This window comes from Parus major, chromosome 1 (assembly GCF_001522545.3).
Source record: "Parus major isolate Abel chromosome 1, Parus_major1.1, whole genome shotgun sequence".
Taxonomy (NCBI): Eukaryota; Metazoa; Chordata; class Aves; order Passeriformes; family Paridae; genus Parus; species Parus major.
In genome coordinates, this window is record NC_031768.1 from 86,976,524 (window position 1) to 86,995,687 (window position 19,164).

The following is a 19,164-nucleotide window of genomic DNA, read 5'->3' on the forward strand; positions in this document are numbered from 1 at the left end:
TTAGACAGATATGCCTGTAAATGGGTTGAAATAAAAAAAATATGAAGTGACCACCTGCAAAGGTACCCTTTAATCCTAATGCAATTGCACTTCCATGTTATATCTGCAGTTAAATGGACAAAGACCATTGGCTGAAACAACAGAAGATGGATGTAAGGACCCTGCTGGGACTTATGATATGTATGCTAAAGGTCTCAATCTCACATTTGAAATAAGCCAAAGAATTCCAACACAGCCTGCTCTGCCACAAGTTTATTTACAAAATATTATTTACAGACTATAACTGTCTTGAGATCTGATAAATAATAACATTTCCTCCACAGAGAAGGAGTAAGACAGACCACCTACACATTTTTCTGTTACAAATACCCTATTCCAGCCAAACAAGACTATTGTCTCTTTTTAAAAGGGGCAGAGAAAAATGGATATGTAAAGGGTTTTCTGTCCACGGCGTAAGGAAAGATATTAAGCAGTTTCGAGAGACATAAATCTCCCCTCTGAAGTGTGCATGTGCAAAACAGCAACATGCTGAGGTGATGTGAACACACAACTTAGAGCAGGGTGTACTCCCAGTTTCTCCTCCGAAGAAAGTACACCACAGGGTGGTGTTCACGGCAAGAACAGCTGCATTAAAAAATATATGCCTTACTAGCAGCCTTGTGAAGGACTGAATAGTTTGTTCCTGATGCAAAATAAGAAAGACAGAAGGGTGCTGAAGTGAGAAGGAATGTATGCCAAGAAATGAATGAGCCCTGTCTCTACCCATCTGTATTCTTGTGCCTGCTCCCTGAATGTCCCAGTCTATCTTGAACCCTCATCTCCAATCTTAAAGCATTATCCACCACCCTCCACCCACTTTGTATTCCATGTGATATACTGAGGGTCTGAAACTCCAATATGTGGACTACAGGGCCTACTTAGTGCTGCACAGAGTGGACTGCAGAAGACAGAGAATAGTTTTGAAGACCAGTGTTCTGAAACGTACTGATGGCTGCTGTAGAGCTAAAGCAAGGGGGAACAGAAATGAGAGCAGGTGGTGTTGCCTCATGAGCTTTTTCAGTTCTATTTGTTTTGCTTTGCTTGTCCAGTCACTCATTTGGAAGCAATTGCCATAGGAATGATTCCAAGTGATATCTGGTAAGGATGGGCATTTTTCAAACTTAAGAATGCAACGAGTGATCACTCCTTAAAGCCTTGGATGCTGCACAAGATCCTCTTCTGGTGGCCTGGAAGTGACACTCCCATCTGTTTCAAGTCCCTGAAGGAAATGGGAAAAGAAAGGAAAAAATGAATTGCCTGTTCTTGTTCCTTAGGGACAAAGGTGTGGTTAAGGGCAGAAACAGTTACCAAGCGTTAGTTCAGAAAGCTTCCTTTTCCTCGGTGCCTCCTACTGCACCTACATTTTCTCTTGAGGGGAAAAACTTATAGATATTCCTGCCCTTCTCTGGCTTTCTCTGCCTACCCAGTTAACTGACCTCTTTTACCTCGTGGCTAGGCCTCTGCTCCCAGTAAATCAGGACTTGTGATTAAATCAGCTTGTGATAGGAGCCATGTCTCAACCCTTCAGCAGGTCTGTGCCTGCTCATTGGTTTCATGAGTTTAATTGCCCTGGCTGGAGCTGGCTGAACATCCCTGACAAAATAACACAGCTGTTCTGAGTCCTTCTGAGGAGCCCAGAAAGATTTGCTCTATGACACAACAGTGCCTGGCTCATGGAGTGGGGAGGGATTTCATTAGTCTATATAGAGTTTGTGGCAAGGAAATTATCTTACAAAGTCCTACAAGGATGGGGAGATGGTCAGGTTAGAGATCTGTTTGCCATCTATTCTTTCCCCTTACTGTTTGTCTCTGATGTGAGTTCAGAGCAGCTGAAGAGCCCTGAAGAGCCTCAGGCATGAACATGGATAGTTGGGGAATTAGTCTCAAGTTTGGGCTGCTCCCAGTTCTGGGCTGATTCTTCCCTTTTAGGTCAAGAAGCTAGTCCACTTCCATTTCACTGCATGGAGAAGCCTTCCAAGTAAGTATGAGTGCCTGTTCAGATCGCACAGGGATGAGCACAGCTACTTGTAGCACAGCCTGAGGAGCCTTGTGGGAGCCTGGCCTGCACTTACTCAGCAGTGAGCTCCAGAATGGACTCCATGGTGTCCAGGCCGGCAGTGCGGAAGTTGGAGATGTAGCGCTTCATGCGAATGGATTCCAGCCACTCAGGGATGGACCGGTAGGGGATCCCATCGGATCCGCTGCAGCTGGGGAGACGGAGTGTTACCCTAGAGACACATAAACCCTTCATCAGCCAGGCAACCACCTGAAATGCACTAGGAAACAGTAACCAAAGGGGAAGCAAGCACCCTCTGCCAGGGCTGAGCCACCTAATCTGGTCGCTGCACAGTGAGGTCAGAGCAGGCCAATAATGGCTCTGCCCTCTGTCACCAGGAGACAGAGATGACCGCTATCTGCTGCACACAGAGCACACAAGATGCATCTTTACAGTCTGCATTGCTCACACTGCCTCTCCTCCTGCTGGGGACAGGGAGGTGAACAACCCCTGCTCCTCTGGTGACAGCCTGATTACCTGGGATCAAAGTCTGCAACAGGCCGGAGGAGCTGGGGACTTGAGATGAAATGTTGCAGCTGTGCCCGGATTTCCTGAAAATGAGGCCGCCTCATCCGATCGTGTGACCAGCAACTCTTCATGAGTTCATAGAGGATAGATGGACAATCCACAGGCGGGGGGAGTCGGTACCCATCCTCTAAGCTTTTCATCACCTGCACAGAGGACACAGAGAAATCTGGCCAAGAGCAGAGAGTGCTGAAGAGGAGCCAGAGGCCTCCCTCCATTTACCACTTCACAGTGTGCAGTCAGGTAGGGGTTGGTGCAGGTTACATGTGTATGACACGGGGTTTGGGCAGCATGGTACAAGATCAAGACACCTAAGGGATACCAAAAACTTAAGTGGCATATGCATGTATTTCCAGTCCTTCACTTTATAGTTTAGCTTCCATTTGCCACTCAGGACATGTTCGTGAGAAGTGAGGACAAAATGGTCCTGGCACAGGCACAGTGAGAGAAGGGGAACCAGACTCTGAGGAATAATTTTAACAACACATGCTGAGCCTAGAATGAGACCAGACATAATGCTCCAGAGCCAAAGGAGAAAACAAAACCAGTAGAAGTATCTCCAGATCCAAATGCCATGGCTGATTTAAACACTCTTCAACTTGGCCTAATGCTGTTGACACCTCACTACTTATTGCCCTTGACTTGGTTACCCTGATTTTCAGCAGGGAGAGAAACACAGTAATGTGTTCAAAAGAAAGTCAAGACTACAGGCTGAGGGAGATCTACACAAGTTTTTCCCCATATGCCTCATTTATTTTTTAAATCAGCTCTTGAACTCAGCGTCTGTTACCTCTTGATTGGTCATGTGCCCATATGGCTTGTCACCAAACGACAGCACCTCCCACATGACGATTCCAAAGCTCCAGACATCACTGGCTGAGGTGAAAATGCGATGGGCAATGGCTTCAGGGGCTGTCCATCGGATAGGAATCTTACCACCCTGTAAAAGAGCAGAAACATAGTGTATCCAGCATGTATCATTGAGCTGTATTTCTCCAGCCTTTTCATACAAGGACCTTACAAAGTGGTTCAGAGATTGAGCCCACTTCATTTGAAGTGACATGTAGCCACCCCAGGGAAATTTCTCAAAAGAAGAGAAATATTCTTGGAAAGTAAATGAGTTTAAGCCCTCTGTTCAGCTGAACGCTACACAAAATCTCTGCTGTGGGAGTAAGAGCCTGATACCAGTCACAGCCCTGCTTTGAAGGACACCACGCATTAGAATTACTGGAGCTTTCATTGAAAGAGACATGGAGATGACTCTAGTCCAAAATTCTGATCACAGCAAGGCTATCTTCAAAGCTAGATTTAGTAACTGAGTTCAAGAGATCAGACCTCCTACTTTGCTTCTCATTTTAACACCACAGTCCCTCTGAATTTTTTAGCATACAAAATCAACATGGACTCCAGAGACAAAAGTACCACCTTCTGCACCATCCACACCATGACTTGCAGTTTTACTACAGATTTTCCTCAGAGCCTACAGTTAACTTACAAGGTTGTAAGACTGGCTTTGTGTTACCTTGGTTTCATAGGTTCCTTCTGCATCATTCTCCAAAATTCGGGAGAGACCGAAGTCAGACACCTTGCACTGGAGGCTGCGTGTTACCAGGATGTTGCGAGCAGCCAGATCCCGGTGCACATAATTGTGCTCTGAAAGGTAGGTCATGCCAGAGGCTATTCCCTGCAGCATGCTCACAAGCTGCACAGGGCTAAATTTTTCCTCATTCTCCTGCAGGGAAGAAGAAGTGAGAGAAGTGTCACCAATCCGCCTGGTTTCTAGTCACTGACCTTATCAACACACTAAAGTGGACAGTGGTGAACAAGCAAAAAGGCAATGCTGCAGCCCAAAGGCTCCAACAGGTTGTCACTAAGGGACTGGTGGTGGTCTCCAGTCATCATTAAGCAGTTGCATCTCAACTACCAAAGATGCCACTCTTGTAACTGAACAAATTGGATGGCATTAAGCTTCTGCTGCCAACACTGGAAATGTCAGTAAGCAGGAAGTAAGTGGATGTCTGGATCTTACTTCTAGATTTATTTTAGGGCCCTAAATCCAGGTCAAGTGCAAGTTCTGGTAGTTCACAAGCCTGTTACAGATTGGAGTTTCTCACCCGGAGGAAGGTATCCAGTGCTCCATTTTCCATATACTCAGTGATGATCATCATTGGCCTCCCTTAAGGAAGACAAGAGGGTTTCAGCCTTTTTCAAATTCTCCCACTCTTGCCTTTCAAAGCTCTCCATATTCCCCAACACACAGAACCATGTCCAGCCCCAGCTAACACCCTCACTCCACTGGCACAGCTGGCTGCCCCTTCTCCTTACATATCTCCCAATGACCTTGTACTCCTCCTTGTATTGCATATATGACCCTGCAGCATCCCTCACACTATCCTGTCTTCTCATCTACTCACCAGCCCTAGGAGATCTCTCCTAGCACTGCCTCAGAACTCTGTTGGAAATCCATACCCCTCCTCCTCCCCTCATTCTCTGACATGACAATGCCTGTCTTCTCCCAGAACAGCCTCTCTGACAGAAAACTCTCTAAGAAAGGCCTGAGAAGTGTGCCAGTTTCTGCTCTCATCCCAGAACTCTCTGTCACACACTCTAACTTACTTTTGGTGACAACTCCCTCCAGACGCACAATGTTCGGGTGATTGAACTGCCCCATAATTGTTGCTTCACGCAGGAAGTTCCACCACTGTGAGTCTGAATATGTTGACTTCAGAGTCTTGATGGCAACCACAATACGTTCTTTCCCTGGGAGTCGCAGGGACCCACGATAGACCTCCCCAAACTCCCCTGAAGACAACCAGAGACAAAATGTCACACGTGAACTCGAGGATAGGCAGCAAAACAACAGTGTGGGGAAACTGAAAGATGGGGAGAGCAGTAAGTAACTCACCCTCTCCAATCACATTCTCCATGGTGACACAAGAGATGTCCAGTTCCTTAGTGAATTCCAGTACCCCTCTGCTGGGGTCATCATATGGTTGCAGGTCTACGTAGGGTTTCAACCAGACCTTCTCTGTGGTAAAGGGAAATAAAAGAGCAAATTAACCTGTCGACTGTTTGGACAACCATTTTAGGGCATAACTACAAAAGCAGAAGTGAATCCACCAGCTTCTGATGCAGCAAAAAAATCTATCAAACCTACACTGAAGAGTAGAACTGTTGTGGGAAGAGGCATATTGTAGCAGAAAAGCCATGCCAGTGTCTGGTCTCAAACTAGTGCTTCTTTTCATTCCTTCCATCACATTCTAGACTTCTCCCTGGTTTTATTACCCCTTTGAACCTCACCTCGCTCAAAGCCCGAAGTATTGTAATCTGGCCGTGCACGTCTCCGACGGCCCCTCCTGGAACATCAGAAAGAGTAGTGAAAATAAAATGGTCAGCAGATAGCAAAGGGAAAAAGCAAGACTTCCAAGGTTGGTTGGTTAGGGACCAGGTTGGTTAGGGTTAAGGGTAGCACAGAGCAAAGTGGAACCACACACTGCACCTACTTGGAAAAGTACAGCTGGCAATAAAATGTGATGCTTCATTAATATTTAGAAATGGAGTTTTGTTTTCATACAGGGAGTTCTATGCTGAGTTACAGACGAATTTCTGTTTATTTCATGTTTTCTGTACACTTTAAGTAGAATATCTGATTTTCTTAAAACCAAGCAATAGCAGCCTTATAGACATTGAGAAGGAAAGTAGCATTCTGTATGTGGGTAGAGGAGCCCAACAGTAATGGTTTGTGGAAAACAGTTTGAAATTACTGAATACATGTATTACCACTCAGCTGGTCTGCAGCTATAGAAATGATTGTACCTTAACAATGTTTTTATTCCTCTTTAATGATAACAATATGATACTTCTGGATTATAATGAAACTGAGAAATCATGACACATTCCTCTGCTCCCAACAGCAAACATTGTCTTACAATATCAATCCCCCGAACCCTGCTAATCAAAATTATTTACTGAGACCCTTTCCATCTTGCTGCAGCACACTGGTGTATTTCTTCTCTAACTAATATCTAACTAATATTCTAATTTCTTCTCTTCTCTACCTATACAATGTCCTGTGAGAAATCAACCTCCCTTTCTCAAACTCGCATAGCTCAGCTCTTCCTACATCTGTACCTTTCTCAGTACCAAAAATCAATACTTACTTTCGCCGAAACATGAGAAATCCCACAATCAGCCCAATAAATAGGAGAACTCCAAAGATAATAGAGACTATGACTCCACCAGACAGAGCTCCCGTGTCTGCAGGAACAAAGAGAGAGGCCATATCACTTAGACTAATATCTATTTGTCTGGAACATACTGACCAGCTTCTACCAGTTAATGGCATTAGGCAAGTTACAGCCACTTGTCTTCCAGGCAGCAGAGCCACCAGGCTTCCATTTATGTTCTCAAGCTAAAGCTAGGCATTTCCACAAAGTACATTTGAATTCATCAGAGAAAATGCTTTATTACCTCTGCTGGTCTTTTAAAAACCTATTTCCCATAATTTGAAAAAAAATAAAATTAAGAACTTAAAATGCATTAATGGAGAAGTAATGAGAATCTACATATTTTTAATATTTTCCCAAAGAGATTTAGGAAAACATCCAGAAGAAAGAAAAATCCCCAATTTTTTAATTTTTTTTTTTTTTTAAAAAATGAGTAAATTTTAAAGCAAGGAACAGATGATACACAGAACTGTGTTTCATCTGTGTAGGGAAGTGTTTCCTAATATCTAGTCCAATGGTCAGCATCCATAAAGCCTAATTAACACTAGTTATTCTTCCTCTGACTCATCCCACTAAAATTATTTAAAAATCACCAGCTTAGTTAAGCAGAAATCAAGAGACAGAGCTAATGTCCTTGTTTTGTTAAAATCAAAAAAGCAAAGATTTGGAAGGTGAAATAGTATCTTTACCAATAAAATGGGCAAGCTTTTAGAGACATAGGACTTCTGCAGGAATTTAAGGGATCTAAATTAGCAAATTCAAATTTAAATCAAAAATTGACACTCCCTGAAAATCCTGCTACACTAATATTCCTAGACTATAACAGCTAAAAAATGCTCCTAGTATTATCAAACAAGAACTCTGATCAAATGCTGGCACTTCTTTTTAATCCCTTTCATATTCAAAATACCTTTGTCTTGGCATGATAAAGTGATCAACTTTCATTTCAAATAAAATATAGTATTGATGAAAGTATTTTCTAACTTATTCTTTCTTAAAACAATTGTGCATGCTAATTTAGATCTTTTTCACAGGGCCTTTGTACATTATTTAATTGGTTAAACAGAATTTTGGTTATCATCATTTGTTACTGTGACTTCATGAAGATTTTACCTAAAGCTCCTGGTGCCGAAAAGGGCCCAATCTTTATATTCCAGTAATGGTATCCCAACTCCTTATCAGCTTTTACACTGTTAAGTTAACTATTTAGTTACATTAAGGCAGGCCTTAGCTTTCTTCCTTGTGTCCTTATTTCATTACAAAAGTAGTCTTTCAAATGTAGCACTTCAATAAATGTATTTCTAAAGTTATCCATAGGGTCAAAAGGAACGAGTCTGTGTAATGAAGAGAGAGCAAATTCCATTACAGAAAACTTTAGATTAAGGGGAAGTTTCTGGGTGAGCCAGGGAAAGAGGAGGTTGGATGTTCTTTGACACAGAACAAAGGTCTTTTAGTGGCCCTGGAAGCTTGGCCTTCTACACATTGTACTTTGGTGAAGAACTTTTTTTCAGTGGCACATACCATCCCTTTGGGCAGAGCTACATTCAGGAGCTGGACTACATACAGTGGACCTGATAAAGCTGGAAAAAAATAGTGCTGAGGTCTTCTGAGTTCTCCTTTTCACTAGTAAATGGCACACAAAAGGAGGCATATGGTAATCATTTCACCAGCATTCAAACTTAGAAACATTAGCCAAAATTAAAATGTCTTTCAAGAACTAAATGAAGGTCTGGTTAAGTATTGTGCCAGTACAGTATACTAAACTGAGATTGATCAGGTTTAAAGGGGAAAGTGCAAGCAGATTTTATAAGACAGCAAGGAAACAAGAAAAATGCCTTTTGTCTTTACAAAGCAACAGGCTTGGCTCTGGTGACAAGGAACTCAGGAGAGTGGTGTCTTGCCTTACAGCCAGCAGAACAAAAAGAGATCCATGTGTCATGAGAACATACAATCTGATGGGGAAGTGAGTTTCTCCCAGATGGGATACCAGTGCTTGTCCTTTACCTGGTGGAAGGGTGCGAAACTCCTGCTCTGGGGAGTAGGGCCCAGGCCCAAGGGGTGTGATGGATCTCACACGGAGCAGGTAGGCTGTGTCTGGCTGCAGGTCTCTCAGAGTGACATTCGGCTCAACAAGGTGCTTCACTGTGTAACGTGCCTCCTCTCCCTGCAGGCACCAAACAGGATCAAGTAACAGATGCATGCTGAACAAGAGGACACTTCCAGCCCTTTGGGTAGAAGGGGGAAGAGCAAATCATGCAGGCCTTACCTTCTCAAAGAACATGACCTCATACTCTACTGAGGTTCGGCTGCGTTGCCGTGGGGCAAGCCAAGAAACAGAAAGACTACTGTCATCTCTCTGTGTCAGAATAAACTGGGATACTGTCACTGGAGCTGCAGTGGGAGAGAATAGAGAACATGAGGGAGAAATACAAACAAAATGCCAGCTACATCCTCTCTCCACCAGAAGCTCTGGTCATACCATGCAACTGGAACTGAGTCTCATTGCCACTGTCATTTTTCTCTTGTGTGGTGGAAGGGAAATTAGGTCTCTGGTTGTAATTAATTGCTTTCCATGAATAGTGTGCTTCTGCCCCAACAGTGGAAGCACAACTTTGTTTGACCCTCAACACAAAATCTGTGCTCCAAGAAATTACATTTATTCCAGGACTGCACTGAAAGTGTCCAGTTTTACATAAAAAATGTCAGGATTTTATGCTTCTACAGCAGCAGTAGCGCAGCTATCCTATGTAATGATTTATGAATGCAGCTGCATTGCATAAGAGTACAGTGAAACTCAAAGCTCAAAATGTCTCAGCTGACTGCAAATGCATGCTGTTCATGAATAAAAAGATAATTCTCAAGACTCTGCAAGGACTGAGGAGTTAAGCCTGGTTCTCTCCTTGTCCTTCATCATCATCAGGAAGTGATGAGGCAAGCCAAAAGTAGCTCAGCTTTTCTAGCTCACAGTTATGCTGCCCCCGCATAGCATCAGGAGGAAAAGTCATATTTTGTTACTAAATTGGAACCCAGGGAATGCACCAAGGGCTGTTGAGCACTGTGATGTCATTTTTCTATAATCACATTTCACGATGCTCTGGAAAGTATTTACAGGACAGCCAAACTAGCCAGATTGAAGCTAACCAATAGAAATGTGTCAAGATTTAACATCCTCATCCCTCCACGCTTTCAAAACCTTCTTTTTTCCCCAGTTACACTAGGGTTTCTGTTGTGTTTGGTGTTTTGCAATATCTGAGTCACGGGAAATATTTCATGACACAGCCCTCGTTCTTCCTGTCACACAGGTAACAATACTTAGGCTGTGTGACAGGGAAGGCTTCATCCTCCTCACCTCTGCTAAGTTCCTGGTGGATTCATAGCTCTTGGTGGATAATGATTACTGCCACTTTGATTTGCAAGGAATATGACTAATGGACTTTACATGCCAGAGGCAGAGGTACTTTAGAATCCTTATCATACCATACCAGCACACGTGTCAGGCAGAAGGAGAAGATGGAGAAAGCTTAAATATTCAGAGAGATTCTTCTTCCTTTTCGTGATGAGCAGGAAGAAATTCTCTCTGTTTCTGCTAACCTGCATGTCCAACTGAGACCCAGACAGCTGGAGCAGTTCTCTGTGGAGCAGGTCCCATTCCTGAGACACCATTATGGGCTTCCACAGTGAATGTGTAATTGGTGTAAGCTTCTAGGCCATCCACATCCACTGCAGGTTTTGTGAGACCAGAGGCACTGGGGGAGAACACCACACCAGCCTCACAGGGCTCACAGGACAGGAAATGGCAGCGCTGGCAGAAGACTGTGTAAGTCAGGTCCTTCCTCCCGCCGTGGTCACTGGGTGGCTGCCACCACAGACTCAGCTGGGTGCCAATGAGGGAGAAGCTGACATTTCGAGGAGCCGAGGGTGGGCCTACAGCGAGCACAAAAGAAAGTGTCAGAGCCAGCTGTTAATGCCCAAAGTTCTGCAACAACTTCCCATCTGCTGATTCATTTCAAATGGAGCCCTCTCTTCACCCCAGCCTCTGTCTCTGAACTCTCATTCCCATTTTCTAACCATTTTTTCCCCCCATATCACTGTTCATGAAATCACAGAATAGTTTGGGTTGGATGAGACCTTAAAGATCTTCTAGTTCCAACCCCCCCACCATGAGCAGGAACCTCTTTCACTAGACCAGGTTCCTCCAAGCCCCATTAAACCTGGCTTTGAACACTTCCAGGGATAGAGCACCCACCTGTTCCAGTGTCTCATCACCCTCATCATAAAAAATTTCTTCCCTATGTCCCATCTAAATCTACCCTCTTTCAGTTTAAAACCATTGTCCCTTGTGCTGTCACTACAGACCTTGATATAAGAACCCTTTCTTCATCTTTCTTGCAGACCCTACAAGATGATCTCCACAAAGCTTTTCTTCTCAGGCTGAACAATCCCAACTCTCTCAACCTTTCCTCATAAGAGGAGTTCTATCCCTACAGTCATTTTAGCCCTCCCCTGGACCTGATACAATAGGTAGGTACGTGTCTCTCTTGTACTGGGAGCCCCAGACCTGGATGTAGCCCTCCAGATGAGGTCTCACAAGAGCAGAGTGGAGGAAGAGAATCCCCTCCCTTACCCTGCTGGCCACATACTTTTGATGCAGTACAGGATACACTTGGCTTTCTGAGCTGCAAGCTCACACTGCTGGCCCATGCCACATTTTTCACCCACCAGTACCCCCAAGTTCCTCTCTGTGGTGCTGCTCTCAGTAAGTTCATCCCCCAGCCTGTGTATCCACAGGCTGTATTTTTCTTTCTTTCAGTGTGCAACTCACGGGTGCAAGCAATGTTCTGGCCCTCAGAAGGTGCTCGATAGAAGCCTGCATTGCAGGAACAAGATGTGGCCCCTGACTCGTTGGACAAGCTGTTGGGGGGACACTTCAGGCAGCGTTTAGCATCCAGGGAATGGCGGTAGAACCCTCGCTGGCAGGCTGTGGAAGGACAAATAAGATAATCAATAAACCCAGATCAACAAAATAAAACCCTCCTGGCAGTTTTGCTCAGCTTCTTGAACACTCCTTTATCTGCCTCCATTTTTTTAGTTCACAGAAATATTTAGGTTGGAAGGAACACCTGGACACCTAAATCAACCATCTCAGAGCAGACAGACAGAAGATGCAAACTCAAGGTAGCATCAGTATTATGACAGGACTTTCAGTCTGAGGAAGGGGAACTAATTCCTCACAGATGTTGTATGAATACAGAGTCCTGTCAACCTCAAAAACTTCCAGTGTAAACCCTGGTCACCACTTGTGTCCTTCAAGCTTTCCATACCATAAATAAGAACCATAAACAGCAGCTACAAACCCTTGCACTCCTCAGAGTCTTCTGCTTTCTGACTTCATATGGGGTAGCCAGTAGGCTTTTTAGCAGGAGCATCTTTGCTAATTTCAAGTGTTGTACCAGAGGATTGTCTAGCAGGGCCCTGGGGAATATCTAGGAAGCTATCAGTTCACCTCACAGCATCGAGTGTAATTGGCTATGGAGCCAACACAGACTGCGAGGGAATAAGTGTCACGTGTTTTCTACTGTCAGTCCTACAAAAATGAGCAGCCACACTCCCTTAGCATAACATCTGCCAACCTGTTTTTGCTGTGTTACTATTAGTTCAATCCACAGAAGCACTGGTCAGCTTGCCAGTTGTCTCAAGGTCATGATCCACCTCTATGGCTGTGTAGCTGGGAGAAGAAAATCAGTGGCAGAGCTTAAGGCAACCCGTGAATTTAATGGTTTGCCAGCCTGTGTTAAATGGATCAAATGTTCTTTAGCTAAAGAAACATCCAACCTACTGCTAATCAGATGGTTGAGAAATGCATACACTAATTTTCTGCCAGAGCTACCACTTTACATTTAACCTGCACATTGAGGGAATGACCCTTTTTATATTGCACTATAAAAGCAACAATATCCTGTGTAATCCCTCAGGAGATCCCAGTGGAGAAAACCATCTGTTCAGAAGCCTCACACAAATGGCTTACTGTGGTATAGTATAGGAAATTATTCTTTATCAAGAAGACAAAAAAAAAAAAACAACCCAGCCATTCCTACTATGTGACACAGAGGAATACCTGAGGGACCTTGAAAACTTTCCACTAACACAGGCCAAACAAGACTACTCATCATCAGACTGCAGAAGGGATGCTTAAAGAGCCCAGAAAAGAGAAATAATCACAAATAGGAGCAACCAGCACCTTCTGATTCCAGGAAATGACAGAACCACTCAGGAAAATCTATCATTCTGAGATACAATCATGCAGCTATGTGATTAATGATAGCAAAGGCCATTGAAAATAATTAAAAGGCTCAAGTATTGATTGTCACAGCCCAAAAGGATTCCAATTATACTCCAGATCAAATCATCCCTTTGAGAAACAGGCAGTAAAAGTTACTTTGATCTTCAGGCTCACAACTGAGAACACTTCTAACATGCTGGACTGAAGATGAAAGTTTTGAGGCCTTCTGTCGCTTTGCTCCAGCTAAGATATGAGAGTTCCTGACATTGAATCAGTTTAGGTCAGGAGAACTTTGAGATGAAAAACAAAGGAAGTACATGGCCACTTGCTTGTATAACACAGAGGTTCTGATGTTGCCTGTCACACCACCTGTGTGACACAATATAAATACACTGTTATCAGGCTGAGACCGTCTGCAAGTAAATTACAGAAATTTGGGGTTGGGAACCTTTTACAAGAATCACAGAATCAATTAGGCTGGAAAAGATCTCTGAGATCAAGTCCAACCTGTGACTGAACACTATCATGTCAACTGCACTGCGGCACTAAGCACCACACTCATTCTTTCCTTAAACAGCTTTAGGGATGGTGACTCCACCACCTGCTTTGGCAGCCCACTCCAATGTCAAATCACCCCTTTTGTCAAGAAATTCTTCCTAATGTCCAGCCTAAACCAGCTAAAGACTCTGTCCTCTAGTCCTGGCACTCCTTGCCTGGGAGAAGAGACTGATCCCCACCTGGCTACACCCTCCTTTCAGGTGTCTGTAGAGAGTGATAAGGTTTCCCCTGAGCCTCTATGCTGGACACCCACAGCTCCTCCAGCCACTCCTCGTAAGACTTGTGTTGCAGAACAGGTAACTCCGACCCGAGGAGAGCCTCCGGTCCTCCAGTTCTGAGCTGCAGCGTCCCACCGGCCTCTCCGAGCAGGAGCTGCCTTGCGGGGAGACATCAGCCTGGCAGGGAGGCCGCAGGGCGGGAGCTGCAGGGCCACTCGGGCCGCAGGGACAGACCCGGGAGGCGAGGGCAGGACCGGGGACACCGGCGATAAGAGGCGGCGGCCGGCAGGGGGCGGGAGCGGCCCGCGGAGCCCGGCCCGGCCCCGCCTCAGGGCGGTGCGGAGCGGCCCCGGCCCCGCCCGGCCCGGCGCGGCGCTGGGACCGCCGGTGAGGACGGGCCTGCTGGGCTCCCGGCTCCCCCCGCCCTGCCCCGGGGCTGCGGAGGTGGAGGGACGGCTGCCCGGGGGCGGGGGAGGCGGGAGCACAGCCAGCAGCCTCGGCCCCCGCCCAGCCCCGCTGGCCCCCGGCTTCCCCGGGCCTTGGGTACCCGCTCCGGGCGGCGCGATGGGAAAAACAAGCCTGGGAAAGGGCCGGCTCGCCAAGCACCAGAGGGTAGAGAGGATGGCTGGGGCTCTTCCTTCATTCCTTATTCCTGCAGGTGCCCCTCGAGAGTCTGCCAGCCAGGGAGGGCTGCAGGCAGCAGACCGGGGCTGACGGGGAGCTCGGCTCACCTGCCGCCCTGCAGAGCCCAGCAAGGAGCACAGGCCGGGGCACAGCCAGCCTCCGTGGGTACAGCAGATTACGTGCTGGAGGAAGTTAATCACGAGCTCTGCGTTTATGGGCAGCAAAGTCTGAATGCTCTGGGGCAGGCACGGCTTTTCTGGGACTGTGGCGTGGCTGAGCCATTCTGCACCCAGCAGAGCTTTATACACCTGGGAATTCACTGAGACAATGAGGGAACTAGTTAAGGACCTGACCCTCTGGCTTTCTGCTGTCTCCTGTCCTGCAACAGAGGTCAGGTTCTTCTCCCTGTTTAAAAGCAAAGGTGCAGTTTTCCCTTTTTTTTTTTCTCCCTACTTTAGGAAAAAGTCAGAGTCAGAATTACACTGCAAGGTCTTCCATCCTGTCACACTTCACATGTCTGAAGAAGTCCTCTTCTGTTCTGAAGACAAAGTAAAAACTGTGATTTCAGTCTTTATCCTGAGCTGGATTGCTCCCAGTCCATTGCAGAGTCTGGTCTTTCCTGCCGAGGGAGCAGATCCTAAGATATCCTCCTGCATTCAACTTCTCCCCTGATGCTCCAATAAGACACTATTCTGGTCATGAGGTACCTCTCCCTACTCCTGCTAGGTTCTCCCCTCTTCCTTTCCTCTCCTGGGAGACCCCCTTGGTCCCTACTAATCCTGCAAAACCTACTTCTGGCTGCAGCTGTACCGGGGCGGAGTGGGATGAAAGCACAGATGTAGAATGAACCTGTGCTGCGATAGCAGGCGAGGCTTGTCCAGACATGACAGCTTCCCTGCCCCTTCCCACAGGAGTGCTCTCAGGAGGGCGGGGAGAGCTGTGTAGCACCTAAGTGGAAAAACTGGCTGGGCTGTGGAAGGAGAGGGGATTGCTGGAGGAGGGCAAGGATCTTGTGCTTCAACCTTCTCCAGCTCCCCAAGCAAAACGAGCAGCAAGCAGTAGGGATCCATAGAGACACCAGATCCCTGTAGCAGAGCAAAGCAGAGACATGGGGCACCTGCTGAATCTGAGAGCACCTCGTGGATCCCTCTGGCCTTAGCCTTGTGCCATACAGCTCTGGCAACGGAAGCAGAGATCTGCTGTCTTTTACCTCTCTCCGTGCAATAACACATATCCCCATATCCCCCAAAACACCACACATGTTTCTAAGTTGCCTTTAGAAGCTGAATCTTGTCCCCTCTGCAGCCACGGGAGAGCCCTGCACTTCTTACTCCAACAACCCTTGCTTGCTGTGACTCCAGTGCCCTAGTGACTCTTGATGGCTAATTGCTCTTCTGAAGAGGAGCAGGCACCATGGTATCGTACAATATGCTTTACGTGGCTTCCCATGGCAGAAGAGCCATCCCAGCCCAAGAAGAACGAGGGACAGAGGAGAATCTTGTCCCCTCTGCCTCTCAGCTTTCTAGTCATGGGACAAATACCCTGCTCTGTGCGTCTAACCCGTCTGCCCTGAGAGAACAAGGCTGCTGTTCAAGGGTTGAGAACCAGTTGTTGAGTGAGTCAGTGTCAATCACATAGTTACAGCGCGCAGAAACTAGCTCCAGAGCTGGAAGCTCCTGGATGAAGCCCAAGAGGGAGTGGAGAGGTGTGTGCAGGTCTTACACCTGACACATGAGGAGAAAAATCACAACTGAAGAAGAGAAGCTTAGGAGAAGGTAAAGAGAAGGAAAGATACAAGATACAGAGGGTGGGCAAGGGAGAGGTAGACCACACTAACTCCCCTGATCCCACTTTCTGCTTACATATACTCTGATCTCTAGCTCTCTGGAACCTCTCCCATGGCCTACAGCTAGCGTCTGCATACTCACCTACGCAGCTCCCATCGACTTCCTCAAACCCCACAGCACAAAGGCATCGGCCCACTGGTACCAGCCACTCCCCGTCAGTGCTGCAGTGCATCCTGGGGGGAGAGCCCACTTCTTCAGCTGCGTACTCCACACAGACCCCAGGCACTTCTGTCAGCCCTTCTGACCCTGCCAGCGTCTCTGGAAAACGGGCCAGGCCCCGCACTGCTTCTGGGCAGGTCTTGTAATACACTCGGACAGACACCATCGCTACACAAGCTCCAGAGTTCTGGAAAGCCAGGTAGAAGCCCCGGCGAGAGAGCTTCCCAATGGAGCACACTTCTGTGTTCAGCTGCATGGCTCCCGACTCGATGTCTCTGCTTGTGAAACTTCGATCTGCTGCCACAGTGTTGAGCTACATGAAAAAGAGAAAGACAACAGCTTTACCATCTGAGCAGAGCACAGCAGCTGAGATACCCATGCCTCTCAAGCCTCTTTTACACTAAAGCCTTTTAGGGGCTGTCTGGTCAACTGCTTCTAATGCCACTGCACTGCATACTTTCTTTATACTTGGAAGAGGTGTTAAAAATGGGGCGGGCATCTTTTCCTGCTCTGTACCTTCCATCCATCATCTCCTTCAACTGCTTTGTAGTCATTCACTGCTCTTCTACAGTACCCTGTGTTCCGAGTCTCTGATTTTAGAGGTCTTCAGGAACTGCCCCTTACAGGAGCAAATCTTTTTTCTGTGGCAATTTTCTTTGCAAATTGCATGCAGTAAATTCACAACACCACTCAAGAGTTGTGCTTTGAAACCAAACAGGTAATTACAGCCACTTGTTTTTAGGCTGTAGTTGCTGCAGTTCAGATCATCTACTGAAAGGTGCTCCTTGTGCAGCACTCAACATATTTCAGCACTGTAGGTTCTTGGGTGAAAAATGCTCCCATGCTTTTGCATTCCAACTGCCTCTGCAAACAAAGTGAATGAGTGAGTGAGGATATTTTCCGTGCTTGAGCAAATGGGGAAAGCCTCTGTGACACCCTGTGACATGGAAGAGCTGGACTGCAGGTGGGACGGCCTTTCTTCTTGGTGGGAGAGCCTGATAACCGATCCTCTCCTCTGCAGGCCCCTTCCCATTGTACACCACCACCCACTCCTTGTAGTTGGAATGGAGATGAAAGGCTCTGTAGAGCAGCTGCATTTGGCAGGGATCATAAGGCATGTTTGGGAGTTGTGGAGGTATCACACAAATTCATGTTGTATGCTGCAGGGAAGGTGGAGGAGCACTGGGGTGGGAGGGCAATCAGTTACCAGAGATCTGCTATGCCTGTGGTGGCCTTTATTACTCTTTGTTTCCATCACATCCCATTTAAACTGCAAAGGAAGGGGCAGTGAAATAATTAGTGAAATAATTTAGGTCTGTGGCTTCTATTAGAACAGAACTGGTTAGAGAATTTCCTCTGAAAAAAAAATAAAAAAAAGCAGAGGTTCTCTGTTCTGCAGTTCCAATGTTTCCATGGCAAGATGGCACAACATTAAGGAGAACAGCAGGTAAAATACAGTAGTGTTAAATACTTTCACATGGGGGAGAATTTCACTATAGGAAACCGTCACCTCCAGGTTTATGAAACAAGACCCTATACCTCATGGCAATCAGAGTAAATAATCAGGACCGCTGAGACCTGAACTGGATTCTATTCTTTGCTTGGTCTAATCTTGTTTTTTTCCCTAAGACAAGTAAATTTTCTTTGGTCTCTGCTTTACTTTTTCTAAAAATTGATGTAACCATTCAGGCCTGTCACTACCCTTCAGAATCCTTACCTACGTGGTGTCTGGTTAAATAAGAGGTTACGCAGAACACAGGTCTGATCTCATTTGAAACCTTCTATGCCTCCTGTGGGAAAGACTGCTCTGAGCATCACAGAGGGCACCGGGGGTAAAGTTTACTCTAAGGACAACTCTAACTATCCATGCCCTTCCCCAGATGCTGGTTCTCCTGGCCTGTCCCAGCCAGCAAGACACACCTAGCTTAAGCTGAAAGATATGACAAGTTTAAGCTGAAAGATATGACTCAGTCTTCACTCCCAGCAATACAGACCTTGGTGAACAGTGGGCGGCGGAACTGGATCCCGACATCTTGTTCAGACTCCATGTAATAGAGATTAAAGGTCTCTTTGCAGGTCACCACTTCACCTTTGAAGCTCTTGCAGTCCCTCACAGTAAACTTTAGCTCCACATAAATGCGCGAGGCTGCCTCACCCCGATAAATCCAGTTGGTGCGAAGCCAGTGATCGGTGTCGCCCTCAGAAAGCACACTGCAGTCCTGGTACATGTAGATCGGGGTACCATTTATCATCTGCTGCACCTCACTCCACTGCTCCCAGGGGACAAGAAAACACATACTGTTAGACAGATGTGAGAAACAAGTTTCACTTCAAATATGACAAAACCTTGCCTAAAAATCAGTTCTTACACAGGGTTTGGGGCTCATTTCATGCACTGCCTTACCTTGGAGATTGAGAAAAAGACCCACTACTCCCATGTATTGGCCACTTCTCTCTGCCACAGTTTACATTCAAGGTGTACAGTAGGACCCCACCAGACCAAAATTATTATCTGCCCCCAGAAATAATACACAGCATTTGGGAGTAAGAGAAAAGATGGCGTGACATAATGGAAAGGTAAATTGCAGAAGGACTGCTCTAGAGCAAGCACTCATTAACTTGGAGTTCACGC

The 19,164-nt window shown here is 46.3% G+C and overlaps 1 protein-coding gene across 1 annotated transcript in view; it reads right to left on the minus strand.

The window, feature by feature from the left end:
• Window positions 1-237: 237 nt before the first annotated feature.
• Window positions 238-19,164, minus strand: part of EPHA1 (EPH receptor A1) — a 33,716-nt gene continuing 14,789 nt past the window's right edge. Inside the window, exons 3-18 of the mRNA XM_033516931.1 lie at window positions 18,527-18,802; window positions 16,455-16,845; window positions 11,669-11,824; window positions 10,438-10,770; window positions 9,113-9,237; window positions 8,851-9,010; window positions 6,781-6,877; window positions 5,921-5,976; window positions 5,526-5,648; window positions 5,237-5,422; window positions 4,735-4,796; window positions 4,143-4,352; window positions 3,411-3,560; window positions 2,573-2,766; window positions 2,112-2,267; window positions 238-1,258 (exon numbers count right to left, since the gene is read on the minus strand). Of these exons, the coding sequence (XP_033372822.1) occupies window positions 1,180-1,258; window positions 2,112-2,267; window positions 2,573-2,766; window positions 3,411-3,560; window positions 4,143-4,352; window positions 4,735-4,796; window positions 5,237-5,422; window positions 5,526-5,648; window positions 5,921-5,976; window positions 6,781-6,877; window positions 8,851-9,010; window positions 9,113-9,237; window positions 10,438-10,770; window positions 11,669-11,824; window positions 16,455-16,845; window positions 18,527-18,802 (2,754 nt within the window). The 3' untranslated portion in view covers window positions 238-1,179. The remainder of the gene's footprint in view (window positions 1,259-2,111; window positions 2,268-2,572; window positions 2,767-3,410; window positions 3,561-4,142; window positions 4,353-4,734; window positions 4,797-5,236; window positions 5,423-5,525; window positions 5,649-5,920; window positions 5,977-6,780; window positions 6,878-8,850; window positions 9,011-9,112; window positions 9,238-10,437; window positions 10,771-11,668; window positions 11,825-16,454; window positions 16,846-18,526; window positions 18,803-19,164) is intronic.